Here is an 18,360-nt window from a genome sequence, read left to right on the forward strand (position 1 = left end):
AGGTGAAATGTTCTTTCTCTCATAGCCTTTAACTAGTTCATGTGCTATGATGATATTATCCCCAATTAACCTTCCAGGAATAAATGCAGTTTGGCAATTATCAATCAGGTGGTCCATTATCCCTTGCATTCTGGTTGTTAGCACTTTAGAAATTATCTTGTAGAGCACAGTGCAACATGAAATTGGTCTGCACTCCTTTATGGTAGAGGGGTGTTTGACCTTAGGGATCAATGTGACTATTGTGCAATTTATAGGTCTGTACATACTTCCTGAATTGAATAATTCAATCACAATAAATGTTACTTCCTCCCCTATGACTGGCCATGTCCTCTTGTAGAAGAAAGCATTGAAGCGAACACATCCTGGGGTTTTCTGATCACCAATACCCTTAATAGCCTCATTCACTTCTTCCTTTATGATTGACCTGATGAGATTTAGTTGTTGGTCCCTTGTTACCACTTTGCATTATGTCATGTTGCACTACTGGGAGCTGATGAGTAGCTTGACCAAGCAGTCCCTTGTAGAACTTCAGTATTTCTTCCTCTATTTCACCAACATTTTACAGCAGTTGTCCTGTAGAATCCGTCAAGTTCCTTATTTGGTTCTGTGATTGTCTGTCTTTAGGCATGCGTGGAAATAGGCCGTATTAATGTCTCCTAGTTTTAACCACTATACTCTAGATTTTTGCTTGGCTATGCTTTCCTCTACCATTAACCATTTCTCAAGCTCTTCTTTTGTTTTTTCTTAATCTTGAACTAATTCTAAGCTCCTGCAGGATCTCTCATTTGTATTTGTATAGTTTTCAGCTTTTCCCTGGCCTGTGCTATTCTATCTTCAACCTTGCCCGGCTCCCTTTTTGCTAGTTTCTTCATCTCATCCTTCAACTATTTGAATTTCAGCCAGACTATTTGCATAGAGTGCAAGTTGCTAGGCTTTCTCCAGCTAGTTTCCACAGCATGCATGAAGTCCTGATGTTCAGCTAGGTAATTGAAGAACTTGAAAGGCGTGGTTCCTTTTTCCTTTATAGTCTCAAAAGTGATCCTCAAATGGCAGTGATCATAGAAGTAGTCCATAATGATCCTTTCCAGATGAGGCCACTTACAAATCCATTCTGCATTCACCAATATTATGTCTATCTTGCTATGTATTTGGTGATTTGTCCAAGTGTAATATCTCCCTATTGATTTCAATTCCATCATACCAGATTACTGCAGGAATTCCTTGAAGTCAATCACCTCAACCTCTTGGACTTGATTACCATATAGTATGTCCTTTATAGATAGTATTGAATTAAAATCTCCCATAATCACCCCAGGCCCTGGCATTTGAGTAGTAATAGTCTGTAGCTCTTGCCACAATTCCTTCCTATCATTAATGGTATGCAGTCCATAGATTATACTAAGTTGAAATCATGTATTAAGTTGCAACATCTTGTCATGACCATGAATGACCTGTGTACGTATTCTTGCAACAATGAACTCCACAGCCCTTGTATCCCACAACACCCACAATTTAACTCTTGGATCAGTATTATAGTTGCCTATCCATTTCCATCCTGCTGCTATTTTCTATATAGTTTTTGGAGCATTTTTTTCTTTCACTCTATTTTATATAACTACTATCAGAACTACTAAATTGTCTTTGCAAAAGGTTCTAAGTTCTTTTTTGCTTATATACCTTATTTATTCCTCTAACATTCCAGGCTATAAAATTCATCTATTGGTTTTATGAATGTTCTGATCATTCTTCACAGCACCACAGCTGTGCCCCTTCTCCTATATACTGCCATTACTCTGGATTGGTACCTGTGTGAACTCATTTAATGGCGTGAAGCAGATTTCTATAGCTACCCTTTGGTCTAGCTATTTTGTTTTGCTTGCTTTCAGTGCAGATTTCCTACTAGCCCTTTCCCATTCTCTAATTGTTATCTGTTTTTCTGCTATTTCGTTTGGTGATTGGACAATATTGTCAATGAATCTACCATGTGCATCTATATGAGTATCAACTGTGGGATCCAGTATACGAGATATCTTCCATTCCTACTTCAGGTTATCTTGTTTGGGCTATATTTTTTGTCCATATGGTTTTGCAGAGTGTTGTTCAGCTTGCAGTTGTGGCCAATCTGACAGCATATATGACAGTATTGTGGCTTCCAGTCATAAGCTAATGGTTGGTCAATAATCTTCCCTATAGGATCACATACTTTGATAGTGCCAGGAAGAGGCCTACTTACATCCATCTCAATCAAGAGCCTAGAATAGGATATCCTCTCAGCTTTAGATGTACATTCATCAGCATATATTGGCTTTCCTAGTCCACTCCCAATTTTGCTTAGGGATCTTTCACTCCAGCACTTCAAAGGCATGTTTGGAAGTTTTACCCCCAAAAGAATGGTCCTTAGTACTTCCTCATTGAAATCAAAGTCTACAGACCATGATCTTAGTATGATAAGTTGATTGTACAATGTATAAGGCCCAAAGAATAAGACTGCATTTCTGTCCTTCGCACTAGCAAATCGAATAACAAAGTATCCATCATTGTGAAGGAGTACTTTAGGTTTTGTCACAAAATTCCACTGATTAGCTATGAATCTCTCCATGGCTCCAATTGAGGGGGTATTGCCAACCACATAAGCAACTAAGGATAAATTCCATTTCTCTGTTTCAGCTGCAACATCATCTTCTTCCAATTGAACAACAATTTCACCATCCTGAATTAATGGTGGAATGTAAGAGTGATTTATACCATTGGACGCAAGGCTATGTTTCTCGAACAGTCCTGCCCACTTCCTTTCTCCGTCTTTGTGCGCTGGAGCCTGCTACTTCGTATGAGGAATAGTAGCATTATTTTCCTCCTGCTAGCATATGTCTCTCCACTGTAGCTTACTAGTACTTGACTTCACTATTCCATTGGTCAAATTATGGTTTATATTCCCCTGATTTGTCTTTAGTAGCTCTAATGTTTTCGCAATTGATTTGTTTAGGTTTAGCATAGGTGAATTGCGCGGTGTTTCCGGCTCCGATCAAACTACATGCAGGATCGGCCATTTTGGATCATCCTCCTTTGTTTCCTGCTCAGTTGTATACTTCTCCTTAGCTTTGCCTGAGTTTCCACTTTTGATTCGGGTATTGTTGGGTTTAAGCTTGTTAAAAGCTTAAAATAAAGAATAAATGGGAAATGGAGGGGAAAATAAAATATTTGAATTTTTCTCTTTGACAAAGGAACATTGTCACATATTTGAAGAGGAAAAGAGTTTTGATGGGTATATATACAATTGCACTTCTTCTAGCTCTTAAAGAGTTGAGAAGAAGGCAAGCCTCGCGCCGTCGTCGTCATCACTTGCTCGGTTTCAGCTTCGAATTTGGATCCAGATTCGGATTCGGATTTGGTCAAATGATATGATTGATTAATTTTTTAGATCAAATTTATTTATTAATATTAATATTAACGTAATATTATTTTAATCCAAATTAGTCATTTTTTAACGGTAAATTAACTTTCCTCCGCGTTTGATTTTCCCGTTTTATTTTGCGTAAATAACCATTTACGTAATGGCTCTTTTTACGTGAACAGTCATAATAGTCATTCTGAAGAGTTGCACCTCTTCGTTTGAACCCAACATGTTGGCTATAAATATTATACCATTCCCTCAGATTTTTCTTACAAAAATTCTGAAATTTTCTTCTTTCTTCTGCATTGTTTTAACTACAACAAAGCAACCGTAAGTGTGATTTACTGCCGCCATTTGTGTTCATTGAAATACTGGGGTTTGAAGTACCGCTACACCAGAGTGTAATCTATTCTATCATGGGAGGAAATAATTCACAACCTCGGGTACTAGGAGGGGATTAAGTTCCTTAAGGAAACACTATGAATTCAGTGGGCTCAGATTCATTTCTGTTTCTTCTACATTTTTGGTTTTATATTATTTTTCCTTTTCTAGAATTATTTTGCCAATATATAATACTAACAAGTTTAAGGAACTTAAATATATTATGTATTTGTTTTGTATATACTGTTCTGGAGACTAAAACTGTAATGACCCAACTAGTCGTTTTGAGCATTTACATTTCGCTTGGTAGTTTACGGGCATGAGTAGCTTCGTATGATGTATTATGACTTATGTGAATCGTCGGTTTTGGCTTTCAGGTTATTCAAAATTGAATTGGAAGAATGGATTTCATGGTTGAAGCTTTAAATCGAGAGAGTTGACCAAGTTTGACTTTTTGTGAATTTGAATCCGGAACAGAATTCTGATAATTTCAATACCTCTGTATGGTGATTTTGGACTTAGGACCGTGTCTGAAAGATTTTTGGAGGTCCGTAGTAGAATTAGGCTTGAAATGATGAAAGTTGAATTTTTGGGAAGTTTGACCGGGAGGCTGACTTTTTGATACCGGGGTCGGAATCTGATTCTGGAAATTAGAATAGCTCCGTTATGTCATTTATGACTTGTACGCAAAAATTTAAAGTCATTCCGGAATGATTTTCTATTTTGCAGCACGGGTTATTGAATTTGAGAGTTCAAAATTCATAGATTTCAATTTGAGGCGTGATTCGTCGTTTTGATATTGTTATGTGTATTTTGAGGCCTCGAGTAGGTCCGTATTGTGTTGTGGAACTTGTTGGCATGTTCGGACAGGGTCCCGAGGGGATCGAGTGAGTTTCAGACGAGCTTCGGATCATTTTATTACATTTTTGGATTTTTTGCTAAGTTGCTGGTTCTGGTGTGATCGCACCTGCGACTAGTTTGCGTAGGTGCGATGGTCGCAGAAGCGACAAAGGAGTCGCAGAAGCGTGAAGGGGAGCTGGGCATGAGGATCGTAGGTGCGGGTGCTTGGACGCACATGCGCAACCGCAGATGCGGTTTAAGTGCGCAGAAGCAGCTTAAAGACCGCATGTGCGAGGGATTGCTGGGTCAGGTTGTTTTCGTAGAAGCGAAGTTTTACCGCAACAGCGGTGGTCGCATATGCAACGAATTTTCCGCAAATGCGGAATCGCTGGGCAGAAGCTATATTATCGAGGGTTTTGGTTCTTTCTTCATTTTGGGGGCTATGGAGCTCGGATTGAGGCGATTCTTGAAGAAATTTTCATCTTATGGACTGGGGTAAGTGTTCTCTACTCATTTTTGATTTTATATCATGAATCTATCTTCATTTTTGGTATTTGATTGAGGGTTCCAAAAGAGAAATTGGGGGTTTTAGCCTAAAGTTTCATAATACGAATGTTCGAGTTTTGAACACCAATTTGGAGTCGGATTTGAGTGAAACTAGTATGGTTGGACTCGTAATTGAGTGAATTTTCGGATTTTGTGAGTTTGGTCGGGTTTCGAGGCGTGGACCCGGATTGGACCTTTTGGCTGATTTTGGGCTTTGATTCAAGATTTGACCTTTATCAATTAGGATTGTTTCCTTTAGCATTGTTTGATGTATTTGAGTTTTTTTTGGTTAGTTTCGAGCCGTTCGGAGGTCGGAACATGCGGGATGGAATTTTGGAGCATCGTTTGGCTTGCTCGGTGTTGAAATTGGCTTATTCTAGGTAAGTAACACTTCTAAACTTGGTGTTGAGGGTATGAAACCCCAAAATATGTGTTATATGATTGGTGTTGAGGTGACACACATACTAGGTGACGAGCGTGTGGGCGTGCACTGTGTAAGTTGTAATTCCATTATTTTTTGTGGTACTGTGTAGCTACCTCATCATATCTGTAACCATGAAATCTACTTACTAGAGCTATTGAGCTGTGATTCATATTAGAAACCATGTCTAAGCTACATGCTTACTCTGTTAGGACCCATTGAGGTCGTTACTGCTGTTGAGTTATTTACTTATATTGCAATTTCATACTCAGTCATGTTCATTCATTTCATATCATACCTCAGTCTCTGTTGCTACATATTGATACATCACATCATTATTTTGGGTTGATATTTCATGACATTGAGAGCCCGAGAGACTGAAGAGATTGATGACTGAGTGAGGCCAAGGGCCTGATTGTGAGTTATTATATTATAGCACGTGAGTTGTCCATGCAGATCCAGATGTTATACTATAGCACATGAGTTGTCCGTACAGCACGTGAGTTATCCGTGCGGATCCAGATATTGATACTATAGCATGTGAGTTGTCCTAGCAACACGTGAGTTATCCATCCAGATTATAGCGCTTGGGCTATAGGAGCCCCTCTGGAGTCTGTACACAAACCCAGTGAGCGGTACCTACCGAGTGCCGAGTGATTGGTAGGACTGAGTGACTGTGAAGACTGAGTGATTGGGAGGACTGAGTGAATTGATACTCTGAGAGTATGCATATGGTCTTTATTACTGATTTGTATCGCATTTGACATGCACACTTGACATACAGGCATAGAGATGCATTTTTCCTCATGCTGTATAGTATCATGTCATTTATGACTTCTCATACATTTTGCCATATGGGCATATAGAGACATCTTATACTTTCTATCTGAAAGGAAAATGAAGCATCTTATTTATTGTTGAAAGGATTTTTGGGAAAAATCACAGTTTTCAAATTTACTCATATTTTTAGCAATTTCGGTAAAAGATTTGTGTTTTTACTGAGACACTTGAAAAGCATACCTATTTTCTGAAACTGTGAACGAGCTGAGCATTTAATTTCTGAGATACGCCTTTTGTTACTTGTACTACGCTGTTATGAACTGTTGTGAAATATTGGTGTTGGACCCGACCTTTGTGTTAGTTCGTCACTACTTTCAACCTAAGGTTAGGTTTGTTACTTATTGAGTACATGGGGTCGGTTGTACTCATACTATACTTCTGCACCTTGCGTGCAGATATTGACTACTGATGTTGCTGTAATCGACGAGAGCCGGAATTGAAGATGTACCTGTGTTCCAGTTGTAGTTGCCTCTTGTTCATGGTAGCCTTAGATCTATGAAACTCTGTTTATGTACTTTTCAAACAGATGATGTATTTACTTCATTTCAGCTTTGTAAACTCTATTCTTAGAAGCTCATGATTTGTACTACCAGTCCTTGGGAAATGTATAAGATTCAGATAATTTATTTACTTAACTGTCTTATTAAATATCATTGGAATTGGATAGTTGTTAATTGGCTTACCTATCGGGTTGGGTTAGGTGCCATCACGACTAGTTGGATTTTGAGTCGTGACAAAAACATGTGTGGTTTTCTACTCCCAGTTTGGAGATTAAAGCCTTCATGGTTTTCTACTCCATTTTTTTATCTTAATCTATATTCTGTTTTGTTTTGTTATCTGTTATTTGGAGATTAAAATCTTAGTGATTTTTTAATCCGTTGGAGATTAAAATCTACGTGATTTTCTACTCCAGCTTATTCGGTTTGAAGATATAAAAACCTTAACATATATTAAACATTTATTTGTGTCATTCTTTTACATAAATGACGAATGAGAACGGAAACTAACATGTTCCTATGGTGACTTCCAATGCATCGATAAGCCGAACAACACCGGCATTGGCACCAGCACTGGTAGAAAAGCCTGGAAAATTTTCCGAGATTGATTTCAAGTGGCGACGGCAGAAGATGTTATTCTACTTGACGACTTTAAGTCTATAGAAGTTCATTAAGGAAGATGTTCCTGTTCTGCCTAACGAAACTCTAGAAAATGAACGCTTTCTCGTGACTGAGGTGTGGAAATATTTTGATTATTTTGTGCAAGAACTATATTCTTAGTGGACTGGAGGACGATCTGTATAATGTCTATAGTAATATGGAGACGTTAAAAGAACTGTGGATTGCACTTGAAAAGAAATAAAAAACTGAGTATGCCGGGTTAAAGAAATTTGTTGCCGCAAAATATTTGGACTACAAAATGGTAGATAGCAAGTCTGTTATTACCCAAGTCCAGGAATTGCACGTGATTATTCATTATCTCCTTCCTGAAGGTATAAGTTGAATTAATACTTTTGTTGAAAGTATTAATTATATTATTATTACTAATATAATTTTCATTGAAGGTCTTGTCATCAATGAAGCATTCCAAGTTGTAACAATGATTGAGAAGTTGCCTTATTTGTGGAAGGACTTCAAAAATTACTTGAAACACAAATGCAAGGAGATGTCACTCTAAGATCTCTTGTTCGGTTGAGGATCGAAGAGGACAACAAAGCTGCTGAAAAGAATGGTCGAGGAAACTCAACAATAATGGGAGAAAACATTGTTGAGGATGATCCACAAAATAATAAAAAGAGGAAGAAGCCTTCTGGACCAAAAAGTAACCCAAGCAAGAAGCGGTTCAAAGGAAATTGCTACAACTGCGGGAAAGCTGGACACAAATCGGTAGATTGTCGTGCTCCAAAGAAAGACAAGAAGAAGGGTCAAGCAAACATGGTTGAAAAGCACGAGGATATTGATGACTTGTATGCTATGCTTTCTAAATGTAACCTGGTGGGAAATCCTAAGGAATGGTGGATTGATTCTGAAGCCACTCGCCATGTTTGTGCTGTTAGAGAAGTGTTTGCTACATATGCTCCCGTTGGACCTGAAGAGACGCTTTCTATGGAAAATTCTGCAACGGCCAAGATTGAAGGATGTGACAAGATATTTCTGAAAATGACTTCTGGCAAGGTGGTGACTCTGAACAACATCCTTCACGTTCCTAAAATTAGGAAGAACTTAGTCTATACTACACTTCTCGTCAAGAACGGGTTTAAGTGCATTTTTATATCTGATAAGGTTGTAATAAGTAAGAACGGAATATTTGTAGGAAAAGGTTACCTCACTGAGGGCCTTTTCAAACTAAATATAATGGTCGTTGAAAATAATAAAATTCAGCTTCGTCTTACTTACTTGAGTCAAATGATTTATGGCATACGTTTGGGACATGACAATTATAAAACCTTGCGAAAAATGATTAATTTGGAAGTATTGCCTAAATTTGAATGCGACAAATCAAAATGTCAAATATGTGTGGAATCTATGTATGTTAAACAACCTTATAAGTTAATTGAAAGGAATTCAAATCTTTTAGACTTAATTCACACAGATATTTGTGACATGAAGTCAATACCATCTCGCAGTGGAAAGAAGTATTTCATAATTTTTATTGATGACAATACTTGATATTGCTATGTTTACTTACTCAATAGTAAAGATGAAGCAATAGATGCATTCAAGCAATACAACAATGAAGTTGAAACACAACATAACAAGAAAATCAAAATGATAAGAAGTGATAGGGGTGGTGAATACGAATCTCCCTTTGAAGAAATATGCTTAGAATATGAAATTATTCATCAAACAGCGGCCCCTTACACGCCTCAATCCAATGGGATTGCAGAAAGAAAGAATCGTTCGTTAAATGAGATAATGAACACTTTGTTGATGAGTTCTGGTTTGCCACAGAACTTGTGGGGGAAAGTCATTCTTACAGCTAACCGGATATTAAATCGAGTACCCCATAGCAAAACGCAATCCATTTTATATGAAAAATGGAAAGGAAGAAATCCCAACTTGAATTATTTTAAAGTGTAGGGGTATCTGGAAAAAGTGCAAGTTCGTAAAGATAATGTTGAATTCTTCGAAAATATATATCCATATAAAAAGGAATGTGAGTCGATTAGTGAAGGATCTAAACGACCTCGGGAAAAAATAAAAGAAAGTATGTCTATTCAGGAGGATCCAAGACGTAGTAAACGTCAAAGAACATCTACTTCATTTGACCAAATTTTGTGACTTTCTTATGGGAAAATGAGCCTCAAACATTTAAAAAAGCTATGTCTTCTTCGGAATTATTATTTTGGAAAGAGGCAGTCAATAGTGAACTAGAATCTATATTGAACAACCATACATGAGAATTGGTTGATCTTCCTCTCGGAAATAAACCGTTGGATTCTAAATGGATTTTTAAGAGGAAAATGAAAGATGATGACCATATTGATAAATATAAGGCAAGACTTGTGGTCAAAGGGTATAGACAATGAGAAGGTCTTGACTATTTTGATACATACTCTCCAGTTACAAGAATTACGTCCATACGAACGTTAGTAGCATTAGCTGCGGTATATGGTCTTGAAATTCATCATATGGACGTTAAGACAACCTTCTTAAATGGATATTTGGAGGAAGAAATATACATGAAACAACCTGAAGGGTTTGTGGTTCCAGGTAAAGAAAAGAAGGTATACAGACTTGTTAAGTCCCTTTACAGATTAAAATAAGCACCCAAACAATGGCATGCGAAATTTGACCAAACAATATTGTCAAATAATTTTAAGATAAATGAATGTGATAAATGTGTATACATTAAAAGTGTTCCAAATTACATAGTCATTGTTTGCTTATATGTGGATGATATGCTAATAATGAGTAATGACATTGCCAACATAAATGCGACTAAGCGTATGCTAACTAGCAAGTTTGATATGAAAGACTTGGGAGTTGCTGATTTAATTCTGGGTATTAAGATCCATAAGACTCTTCAAGGTCTAGCATTGTCACAATGTCATTACATTAAAACAGTACTTGAAAAATTAAAGCACTTAGATTTTTAAGTTGCAAAGACTCCAATTGACGTGAATCTTGCACTAGCAAAGAACAAATACCAGAGCATATCACAATTGGATTATGCTCATGTGTTGGGATATTTAATATATATCATGAATTATACACGACTGGATATAGCTTGTGCTATAAGTAAATTGAATCGATACACGAGTAATCCAGGCCAATCTCATTGGATGGCAATGAATTGAGTTTTGGGATATTTAAAACATACCTATGACTTTACTTTGCACTACAGTAAATATCCTACAGTGATTGAGAGATACTGTGATGCAAATTGGATCACCGGTTCAACTGATTCTAAGTCCACAAGTGGATGTGTATTCACTATTGGTGGAGGAGCGGTATCTTGAAAGTCGTCCAAACAAACTTGTATTGCCCACTCTACAATGGAGGCTGAGTTCATAGCCTTAGATAAAGCCGGTGAAGAAGATGAATGGCTCCAAAATTTCTTGAAAAATATTCCATTTTGGCCCAAACCGTTGGCACCAATATGCATACATTGCGATAGTCAAACGGCAATCGGAAGGGCTGGGAGTGTTATGTATAATGGTAAATCTCGTCATAAACGACGAAGACATAAAACTGTTTGGCAGCTACTCTCTAGAGGCATTATCACAATTGACTACATAAAGTCAAGTGATAATGTGTCGGATCCGCTTACAAAAGACCTAACTAGAGAGGTAGTTGAAAGATCATCGAGGGGAATGAGACTATGGCCGAGGACAAGTCATTGTGGCAGTAACTCTACCTAGAAGACTGAAGATCCCAAGATCTAGGTTCAAGGAGATCAAACAGAGTCATTAATGACGGTTCAACAATGTCAACTAAAATTTTTGGTCCATTCTCGTGATGAGACAATGTTCAGTACCAAGGATAAAACATTAAGGCCTTTTAATGGTTTCTAAATTTAATACGGGGTATATCAAATAGTGTATCTATGGGATAACGCATTTAGGAATCATCTATATAAGTGTGAAGTATTAGCCGCTTCAAGGAGAATTTTGCAAGCCCAGTTCTCTACGCACTCATGAAACCAGGCGGTGTCCATGGCTGAAACGAATACAACAATGAGAACCAAAGAGGGTTAAAGGTTGATTGTGTGACTTATAGTTGTCTAGGTATACACCAAAGTTCGACGGTTCAAAGATATCAAATCTACCGAGTATATCCGACATAAGTTCACTACGGAAAGTTCAAAGGAAAACTTACTTACCTAGATGCCATTAATCCTTACTTGCGAATCACACAGTTTTTCATGCATATTTCCGTGATATAGCCATTCCCTATTCATGTGGGGAATTGTTGGGTTTAAGCTTGTTAAAAGCTTAAAATAAAGAGTAAGTAGGAAATGGAGGGGAAAATAAAATATTTGAATTTCCCTCTTTGACAGAGGGACGTTGTCCTATATTGGGGAGGAAAAGTGTTTTGATGGGTATATATACAATTGCACTTCTTCTAGCTCTTAAAGAGTTGAGAAGAAGGCACGCCTCGCGCCGTCGTCGTCGCTCGCTCGCTCGGCTTCGACTTCGGTTGATTGATTAATTTTTTGGACCAAATTTATTTGTTAATATTAATATTAATATAATATTATTTTAATCCAAATTAGTCATTTCTATAATGGTAAATTAATTTTCCTCCGCATTTGATTTTTCCGTTTTATTTTACGTAAATAGCCATTTACGTAATGGCCGTTTTTACGCGAATAATCATAACAGTCATTCTGAAGAGTTGCACATCTTCGTTTGAACCCAACCTATTAGCTATAAATAGCAGACTATTTCCCTCATATTTTCCTTACAAATTTTTTGAAATCTCCTTCTTTTTTCTGCATTGTTTTAACTACAACAAAGCAACCGTAAGTGTTATTTGCTGCCGCCATTTGTGTTCGTTGAAACAATGGGGTTTGAAGTACTGCTACACCAGTGTATAATCCGTTCTATCCTGAAAGAAAATAATCCACAATCTCGGATAATAGGAGGGGATTAAGTTCCTTAAGGAAACACCGTGAATTCAGTGGGCTCGGATTCATTTATGTTTCTTCTGCATTTCTGGTTTTATATTATTTTTCCTTCTCCATAATTATTTTGCCAATACAGAATACTAACAGGTATTAGATTGCCCGAGTAGTACTTCAATATAAATCTCCTTCATCTTGGTCGAATTCCCCTTCGGTCGTCCCTTCCCATGCCGGATATGCGCAGGTTAACAGTCACCTAACGTGCGCCGAGAGAAACGAGAAGAGAGAGAATTATGCTAGTCCTAAATCCATGAGTAAAATTTTGTTTGAATGGAAACGTCATCTTTTGTTTACCATTTGTAAATAATGGAAGTTAAGCCAAGTTACGAAAGTGGTTGACCCGGAAAATATGGTGAGACATAGGTTTTAAATATTAGTTTGGTCGAGAAAATAAGTCATTCATTACTAATGTCACTTCAATTCGTCATTGCAGTACTCCAAAATGTTACTAGCTAGCTACTATCAACTAAAAGAAGCTTTTGACTTCACAGTAGCTCGTCCAGTCTTTTTTTCGGTTTTCCACGGGGACTATTAAAATCGGATTCGTACCAAAAAGTTTCATACGGAAAGATAAAGTGCCCCTTAATAAAAATAACTTCATACTTAGGACTCGAGCTCGAAAACTCTAACGTTGTTAACCTAACAACTCTGTTAACCTCAACAACTCAATAATCTGTGCTTCCCTTTTTAGAAGGATTTGCTGGTTTTCTAGTTTTCTTGTTTAAGGGAATTATACACAATCTTAAAGAGATTAGTAAATTGTAAAAGCTACTACTATTATTTTCCTGATAATAGAAGTGACTCCTAAAAGAGGAATATGCTATAATAGAAAATTGCATGCACGCATATCACATGAATCGCAGATTAACCGATCAGTTAAAGTTACTTCTATTCAAAATTTTAGGCCATCTGCAATTTCTGATATATTAAAGGTTAGATCCACAAACATAGATAATACTATAGTATTCCAAAGTTATGGAAATATTGAATATTAGAGGGAACAATATATGTTGCCGGTTTTATCACTAATACTCATGATCGTACGTTGTAGTGTTAGGATCGGGAATCCGGGTAGTGCGAAATTTAGCCAAACAACGGTATAATGACAATAACAAAGACAATGGAAGTTGATAATAACGGCAATTAAAGAATATAAAGAAGACACAAATTTAACGTGGTTCGGTCAAGGTGACCTACGTCCACAAGCGGAGAGGAACAATTTCACTATACCAACAAGAGTACAAAAGAGAGTACAAAATTAGAGTAAATACTCTAATTAATCCCAAATACCCCAAGAGAATAACCTCACAAGATCACTCCAAAGAAAGGGTTCACACAAGTGTTTTCCAACACTCACTCTCTTACAAAATACTCTATAATGAAATAAAGGAGGAGAAAGAAAGACAAGAGTGAAAAGCTCTTGAATTGGTGTGTTTTCAAATGAGGAGAAACTCCTCTAATTTATAGCAAGAAATCCTTAGCCTAATAATGGATATTATGTCATGGAAAATGTCATGATCCACAAATTTGTTATAATATATATTATGTCATGGCAAATGTCATGAACCACAAATTTGTTATAATGGATATTATGTCATGTCAAATGTCATAAAAATTTGGCCATATTATAAATCTCCACCTTGGCCTAATTTTGGCTTATATATAGTAAATTTGCTCCACCTGCTCCGCAAAAACCTCAATGGGAAAAATCATTCTTCATAAATGCCAATCAAGTTCAGGCAAAGCTTGAACTTGGACACTGGAAGAGGTTTTGTGAACATGCCAGCAGGATTGTCTCTAGTGTTGATCTTCTGAACAGAGACTTTTCTTTAAGTAATGGTTTCTCGGATAAAATGATACTTTATATCAATGTGCTTCATCCTCTCATGATACATTTGATCTTTAGTCAAGTGAATGGCACTTTGACTATAACAGAAAATGGTAATACCACTTTGGTATAAACTGAGTTCCGCAAACAGACCCTTCAACCATAAAGCTTCTTTGATCGCCTCGGTCACTGCCATATATTCTGCTTCGGTAGTAGATAAAGCTACTATATGTTGTAATGTAGCTTTCCAACTAATAGCGTAACCACCGATGCAAAATACATAGCCTGTCAGTGATCTTCTTTTGTCAGGATCACCTGCATAATCTGAGTCTACAAAACCAGCCAAAGTGTTAGTATTTCTCCCAAACTCCAAACATGTATTTGAAGTACCTCGTAAGTATCTGAGAATCCATTTCACAGCATGCCAATGTGCTTTACCAGGGCAAGCCATATACTGGCTTACCACGCTCACTGCTTGTGAAATGTCTGGACGTGTACAAACCATTGCATACATAATACTGCCGACTGCACTGGAATAAGGAACCTGTGCCATGCACCTCTCTTCTTCCTCTGACTGTGGGGACTGAGCAGCTGATAACTTAAAATGAGCAACAAGAGGGGTACTAACTGGTTTAGCATCTTTCATGCCAAATCTCTCCAAGACTTTTTCGAAGTACTTCTTCTGGGTCAGAAATAGCCTATTGGCTTTTCGATCTCTTTTGATCTCCATGCCAAGGATTTTCTTAGCTGCTCCCAAATCTTTCATCTCGAATTCACTTTTCAACTGACTTTTCAAATTGTGAATTTCTGTTAAATCCTTAGCAACAATGAGCATGTCATCAACATATAATAATAGGTACACAAATGAACCATCATTTAACTTCGAAAAGTAAACACAACTATCATACATGCTCCTCGAATAACCATGACCCAACATAAAGGAATCAAATATTTTATACCATTGTCTTGGAGACTGCTTTAATCCGTACAAGGATTTCTTCAACAAGCAAACATGATCTTCTTTTCCTTCAATTTCAAATCCTTCGGGTTGATGCATGTATATTTGTTCCTCAAGTTCGCCATGTAAAAAAGTTATCTTAACATCAAGTTGTTCTAATTTCAAATCATACATGGAAACGAAGGCAAGCAAGATACGAATAGAGCTATGTTTAACAATAAGTGAGAAAATATCATTAAAATCAACTCCTTGTACCTGACTATAGCCCTTTGCAACTAATCGTGCCTTATACCTCGTATCTTCAACCCCTGGAATGCCATCCTTTTTCTTGAAGACCCATTTGCAACCAACTATTCTTTTTCCTAATTGCGGCTTCACAAGAGACCAAGTACCATTCTTGTGGAGAGACTCAATTTTTTCATTCATCGCAATCAGCCACTTGGCTGAGTCAGCACCAGAAACTGCTTCTGAATATTTTGATGGTTCTCCAATTTCTTCAGTTTCCTGTGCAACTGAAAAAGCAAATGCAACATAATCTCCAAACCTTAATGGTTGTTTAGCTTCTCTTCTTGGTCTATGTTTGGCTATAGAATACTCCTCTTCTTCTGGTTCAACTTCAGGAGTCTCAACTTCAGGAATTTCAGCTTCTGTCTCAACTTTAGAAGTTTCAACTGTATTTTGCTCCAAAGTTGATGAGCTTGGCTCAGAAGGAATACCAACCTCAATCTCCACCTGGTTCTGTGTACACTTTCCTTTATCTGTATCACAAGAACTAGAAGACTATTTTCTAGAATGTAACATAAAGGATTCATCAAAGGTTACCTCTCTGCTAATTATAAATTTTGGTGCCATGGGATCAGAATACCATAGTCGGTATCCTTTCACCCCAGATGCATACTCAAGGAAAATGCACTTTTTAGTCCTTGGCTTTAATTTTCCATCATTTACATGCATGTATGCAGGGCAACCAAATATCTTTAAATCAGAATAATTAGCAGGAGTACCTGACCACACTTCCTCTGGAGTCTTAAAGTTCAAAGGTACAGAAGGAGCTCAGTTGATAATATAACAAGCTGTAGAGATAGCTTCTGCCCAAAAGGCGTTTGTCAACCCAGCATTTGAAATCATGCAACGAGCCCTTTCCAAAATAGTTCTATTCATCCTTTCTGCCACACCATTTTGCTGAGGTGTCATTCTCATAGTACGATGTCGAGCAATTCCTTCATTCTTGCAAAATTCGTTGAATTCATCATTACAAAATTCCAAGCCATTATCTGTTCTAAGCCGCTTAACCTGTTTTCCTGTTTGCTTCTCAATCAAAAATTTTCATTGTTTGAAATTTAAGAAAACATCATTTTTATTTTTCAGGAAATAAACCCAAACTTTCCTTGAATAATCATCAATGAAAGTTAATATATACCTGACACCACCTTTTGATGGGGTACGTGAAAGACCCCAAAGATCTGAATGAATGTAATCCAAAGTACCTTTTATTCTATGAATCGCTGGAGATTTGAAGCTAACTCTTTTCTGTTTTTCGAACACACAATGTACATAGAACTCCATATTTCCTGTACTTTGGCAACATAAGAGACCTCTTTTGCTGAGGATGGAAAGACCTTTTTTTTACTCATATGCCCCAATCGCATATGCCACAATTTGGTGATGTCAGAATCTGATTTATCTGATATTGAAACTGCAGCATCACCTGTAACAGTAGATCCCAAAAGAGTATACAACGTACCAGATCTGCGTGCTTTCATGATCACAAGAGCACCATGAGAAATTTTCAGAACTCCACCTTCACCTGTGTACTTGCACCCAAGAGATTCTAGAGTGCCCAAAGAGATAAGATTTTTCTTCAAGTCAGGAACATGTCTAACATCGGTGAGAGTTCTCACCACACCATCGTGCATTTTGATTCGGACTGTACCTTTTTCAATAACTTTGTAGGCAGCATTGTTGCCCATCAAGACAACTCCACCTCCAATAGATTCATATATAGTAAATAAATCCCGACTTGGACACTTATGATAAGAACAACCCGAATCTAAAATCCACTCATTGTTAGATTTGAAACTATTATTAGTTGCTAAAAATATAGTTCCCTCAGTCTCATCAGCAGCTACACTTGAAAAGAAAAAAGAGCACAAAAATACTGACACTTGCTTCGGCAGTGTCAGTATTTTTGTGCTCTTTTTTCTTTTCTGTATGCTTTTCTTTATTTTTCAATTTAAAGCATTCAGAAATAATGTGACCTTTCTTATGACAATATTTGCACATGACATTTTTGTATCTGGATTTTGACCTTGTTTTAGGGTTCTCACTACTTGAATCTTTCTTATTGGATCTACCTCTTATGAATAAGCCTTCCCCTTGGTTCCCACTAGTTTTCCCAATAATATCTCTATCTATTTGTTCTTTTGATTTCAAAATAGATTTGATATCTTTATAAGAGATATTATCCTTTCCATAAAGTATAGTATCTCTTATATGTTTAAACGACTGGGGTAAGGAAACAAGCAATAACACAGCTTGATCCTCATCTTTGATTTCAGCATCTATATTACTTAAATCCATAAGAAGAGAATCAAAAGTATCAAGATGAGTAAGTATAGAGGTACCTTCAGCCATACGAAAAGTGTAGAGTTTTTGCTTTAGGTAAAGCCTGTTTTCTACTATTCTTTTCATATATAAGGTTTTAAGCTTTTTCCATATGCCTTTGGCTGAGCTTTCTGCTGCAACTTCACGCAAAATCTCATTTGAAAGATTTACAATAATACATGCTTTTGCCTTTTTGTCTATGACAGCAAACTCCTCGTCCGTCATTTTATCCGGCATCTTCTTCTTTCCTTACAGTGCCAAATCTAAGCCATCCTGAATTAGGATAGCTTCCATCTTTAATTGCCACATTCTGAAGTTTGCACTTCGGTCAAATTTCTCAACATACGACTTTGTTAGAGTCATTTTGGCTATTTAAACTAACCCGGTTAGATCTGACTTTGATACCAATTTATTAGGATCGGGAA

At 37.1% G+C, this 18,360-nt stretch overlaps 1 protein-coding gene across 1 annotated transcript; it reads right to left on the reverse strand.

Annotated features, from left to right (window-relative positions):
- Nucleotides 1-761: 761 nt before the first annotated feature.
- Nucleotides 762-3,745, reverse strand: LOC104105983 (uncharacterized). Its single transcript, XM_070180888.1, has 3 exons — nucleotides 3,665-3,745; nucleotides 2,204-2,710; nucleotides 762-884 (listed from the first exon to the last, which is right to left on the reverse strand). The coding sequence occupies exons 1-3, from the start codon at nucleotides 3,743-3,745 to the stop codon at nucleotides 762-764; spliced, it is 711 nt and encodes a 236-aa protein (XP_070036989.1).
- Between the last annotated feature and the right edge of the window lie 14,615 nt (nucleotides 3,746-18,360).

Source organism: Nicotiana tomentosiformis, chromosome 7 (assembly GCF_000390325.3).
Source record: "Nicotiana tomentosiformis chromosome 7, ASM39032v3, whole genome shotgun sequence".
Lineage (NCBI taxonomy): Eukaryota > Viridiplantae > Streptophyta > Magnoliopsida > Solanales > Solanaceae > Nicotiana > Nicotiana tomentosiformis.

Bases quoted from the DNA above. Each gene is read 5' to 3' on its own strand.
- LOC104105983 (XM_070180888.1), bottom strand. From the start codon at position 3,745: ATGGCGGCAGTAAATCACACTTACGGTTGCTTTGTTGTAGTTAAAACA. The intron at 2,711-3,664 runs GTAAGAAAAATC...CCATTAATTCAG, and splicing joins AAGAAAATTTCAGAATTTTT to GATGGTGAAATTGTTGTTCA. The intron at 885-2,203 runs GTATGTGATCCT...AAATTCAAATAG, and splicing joins CTCTTCCTGGCACTATCAAA to TTGAAGGATGAGATGAAGAA.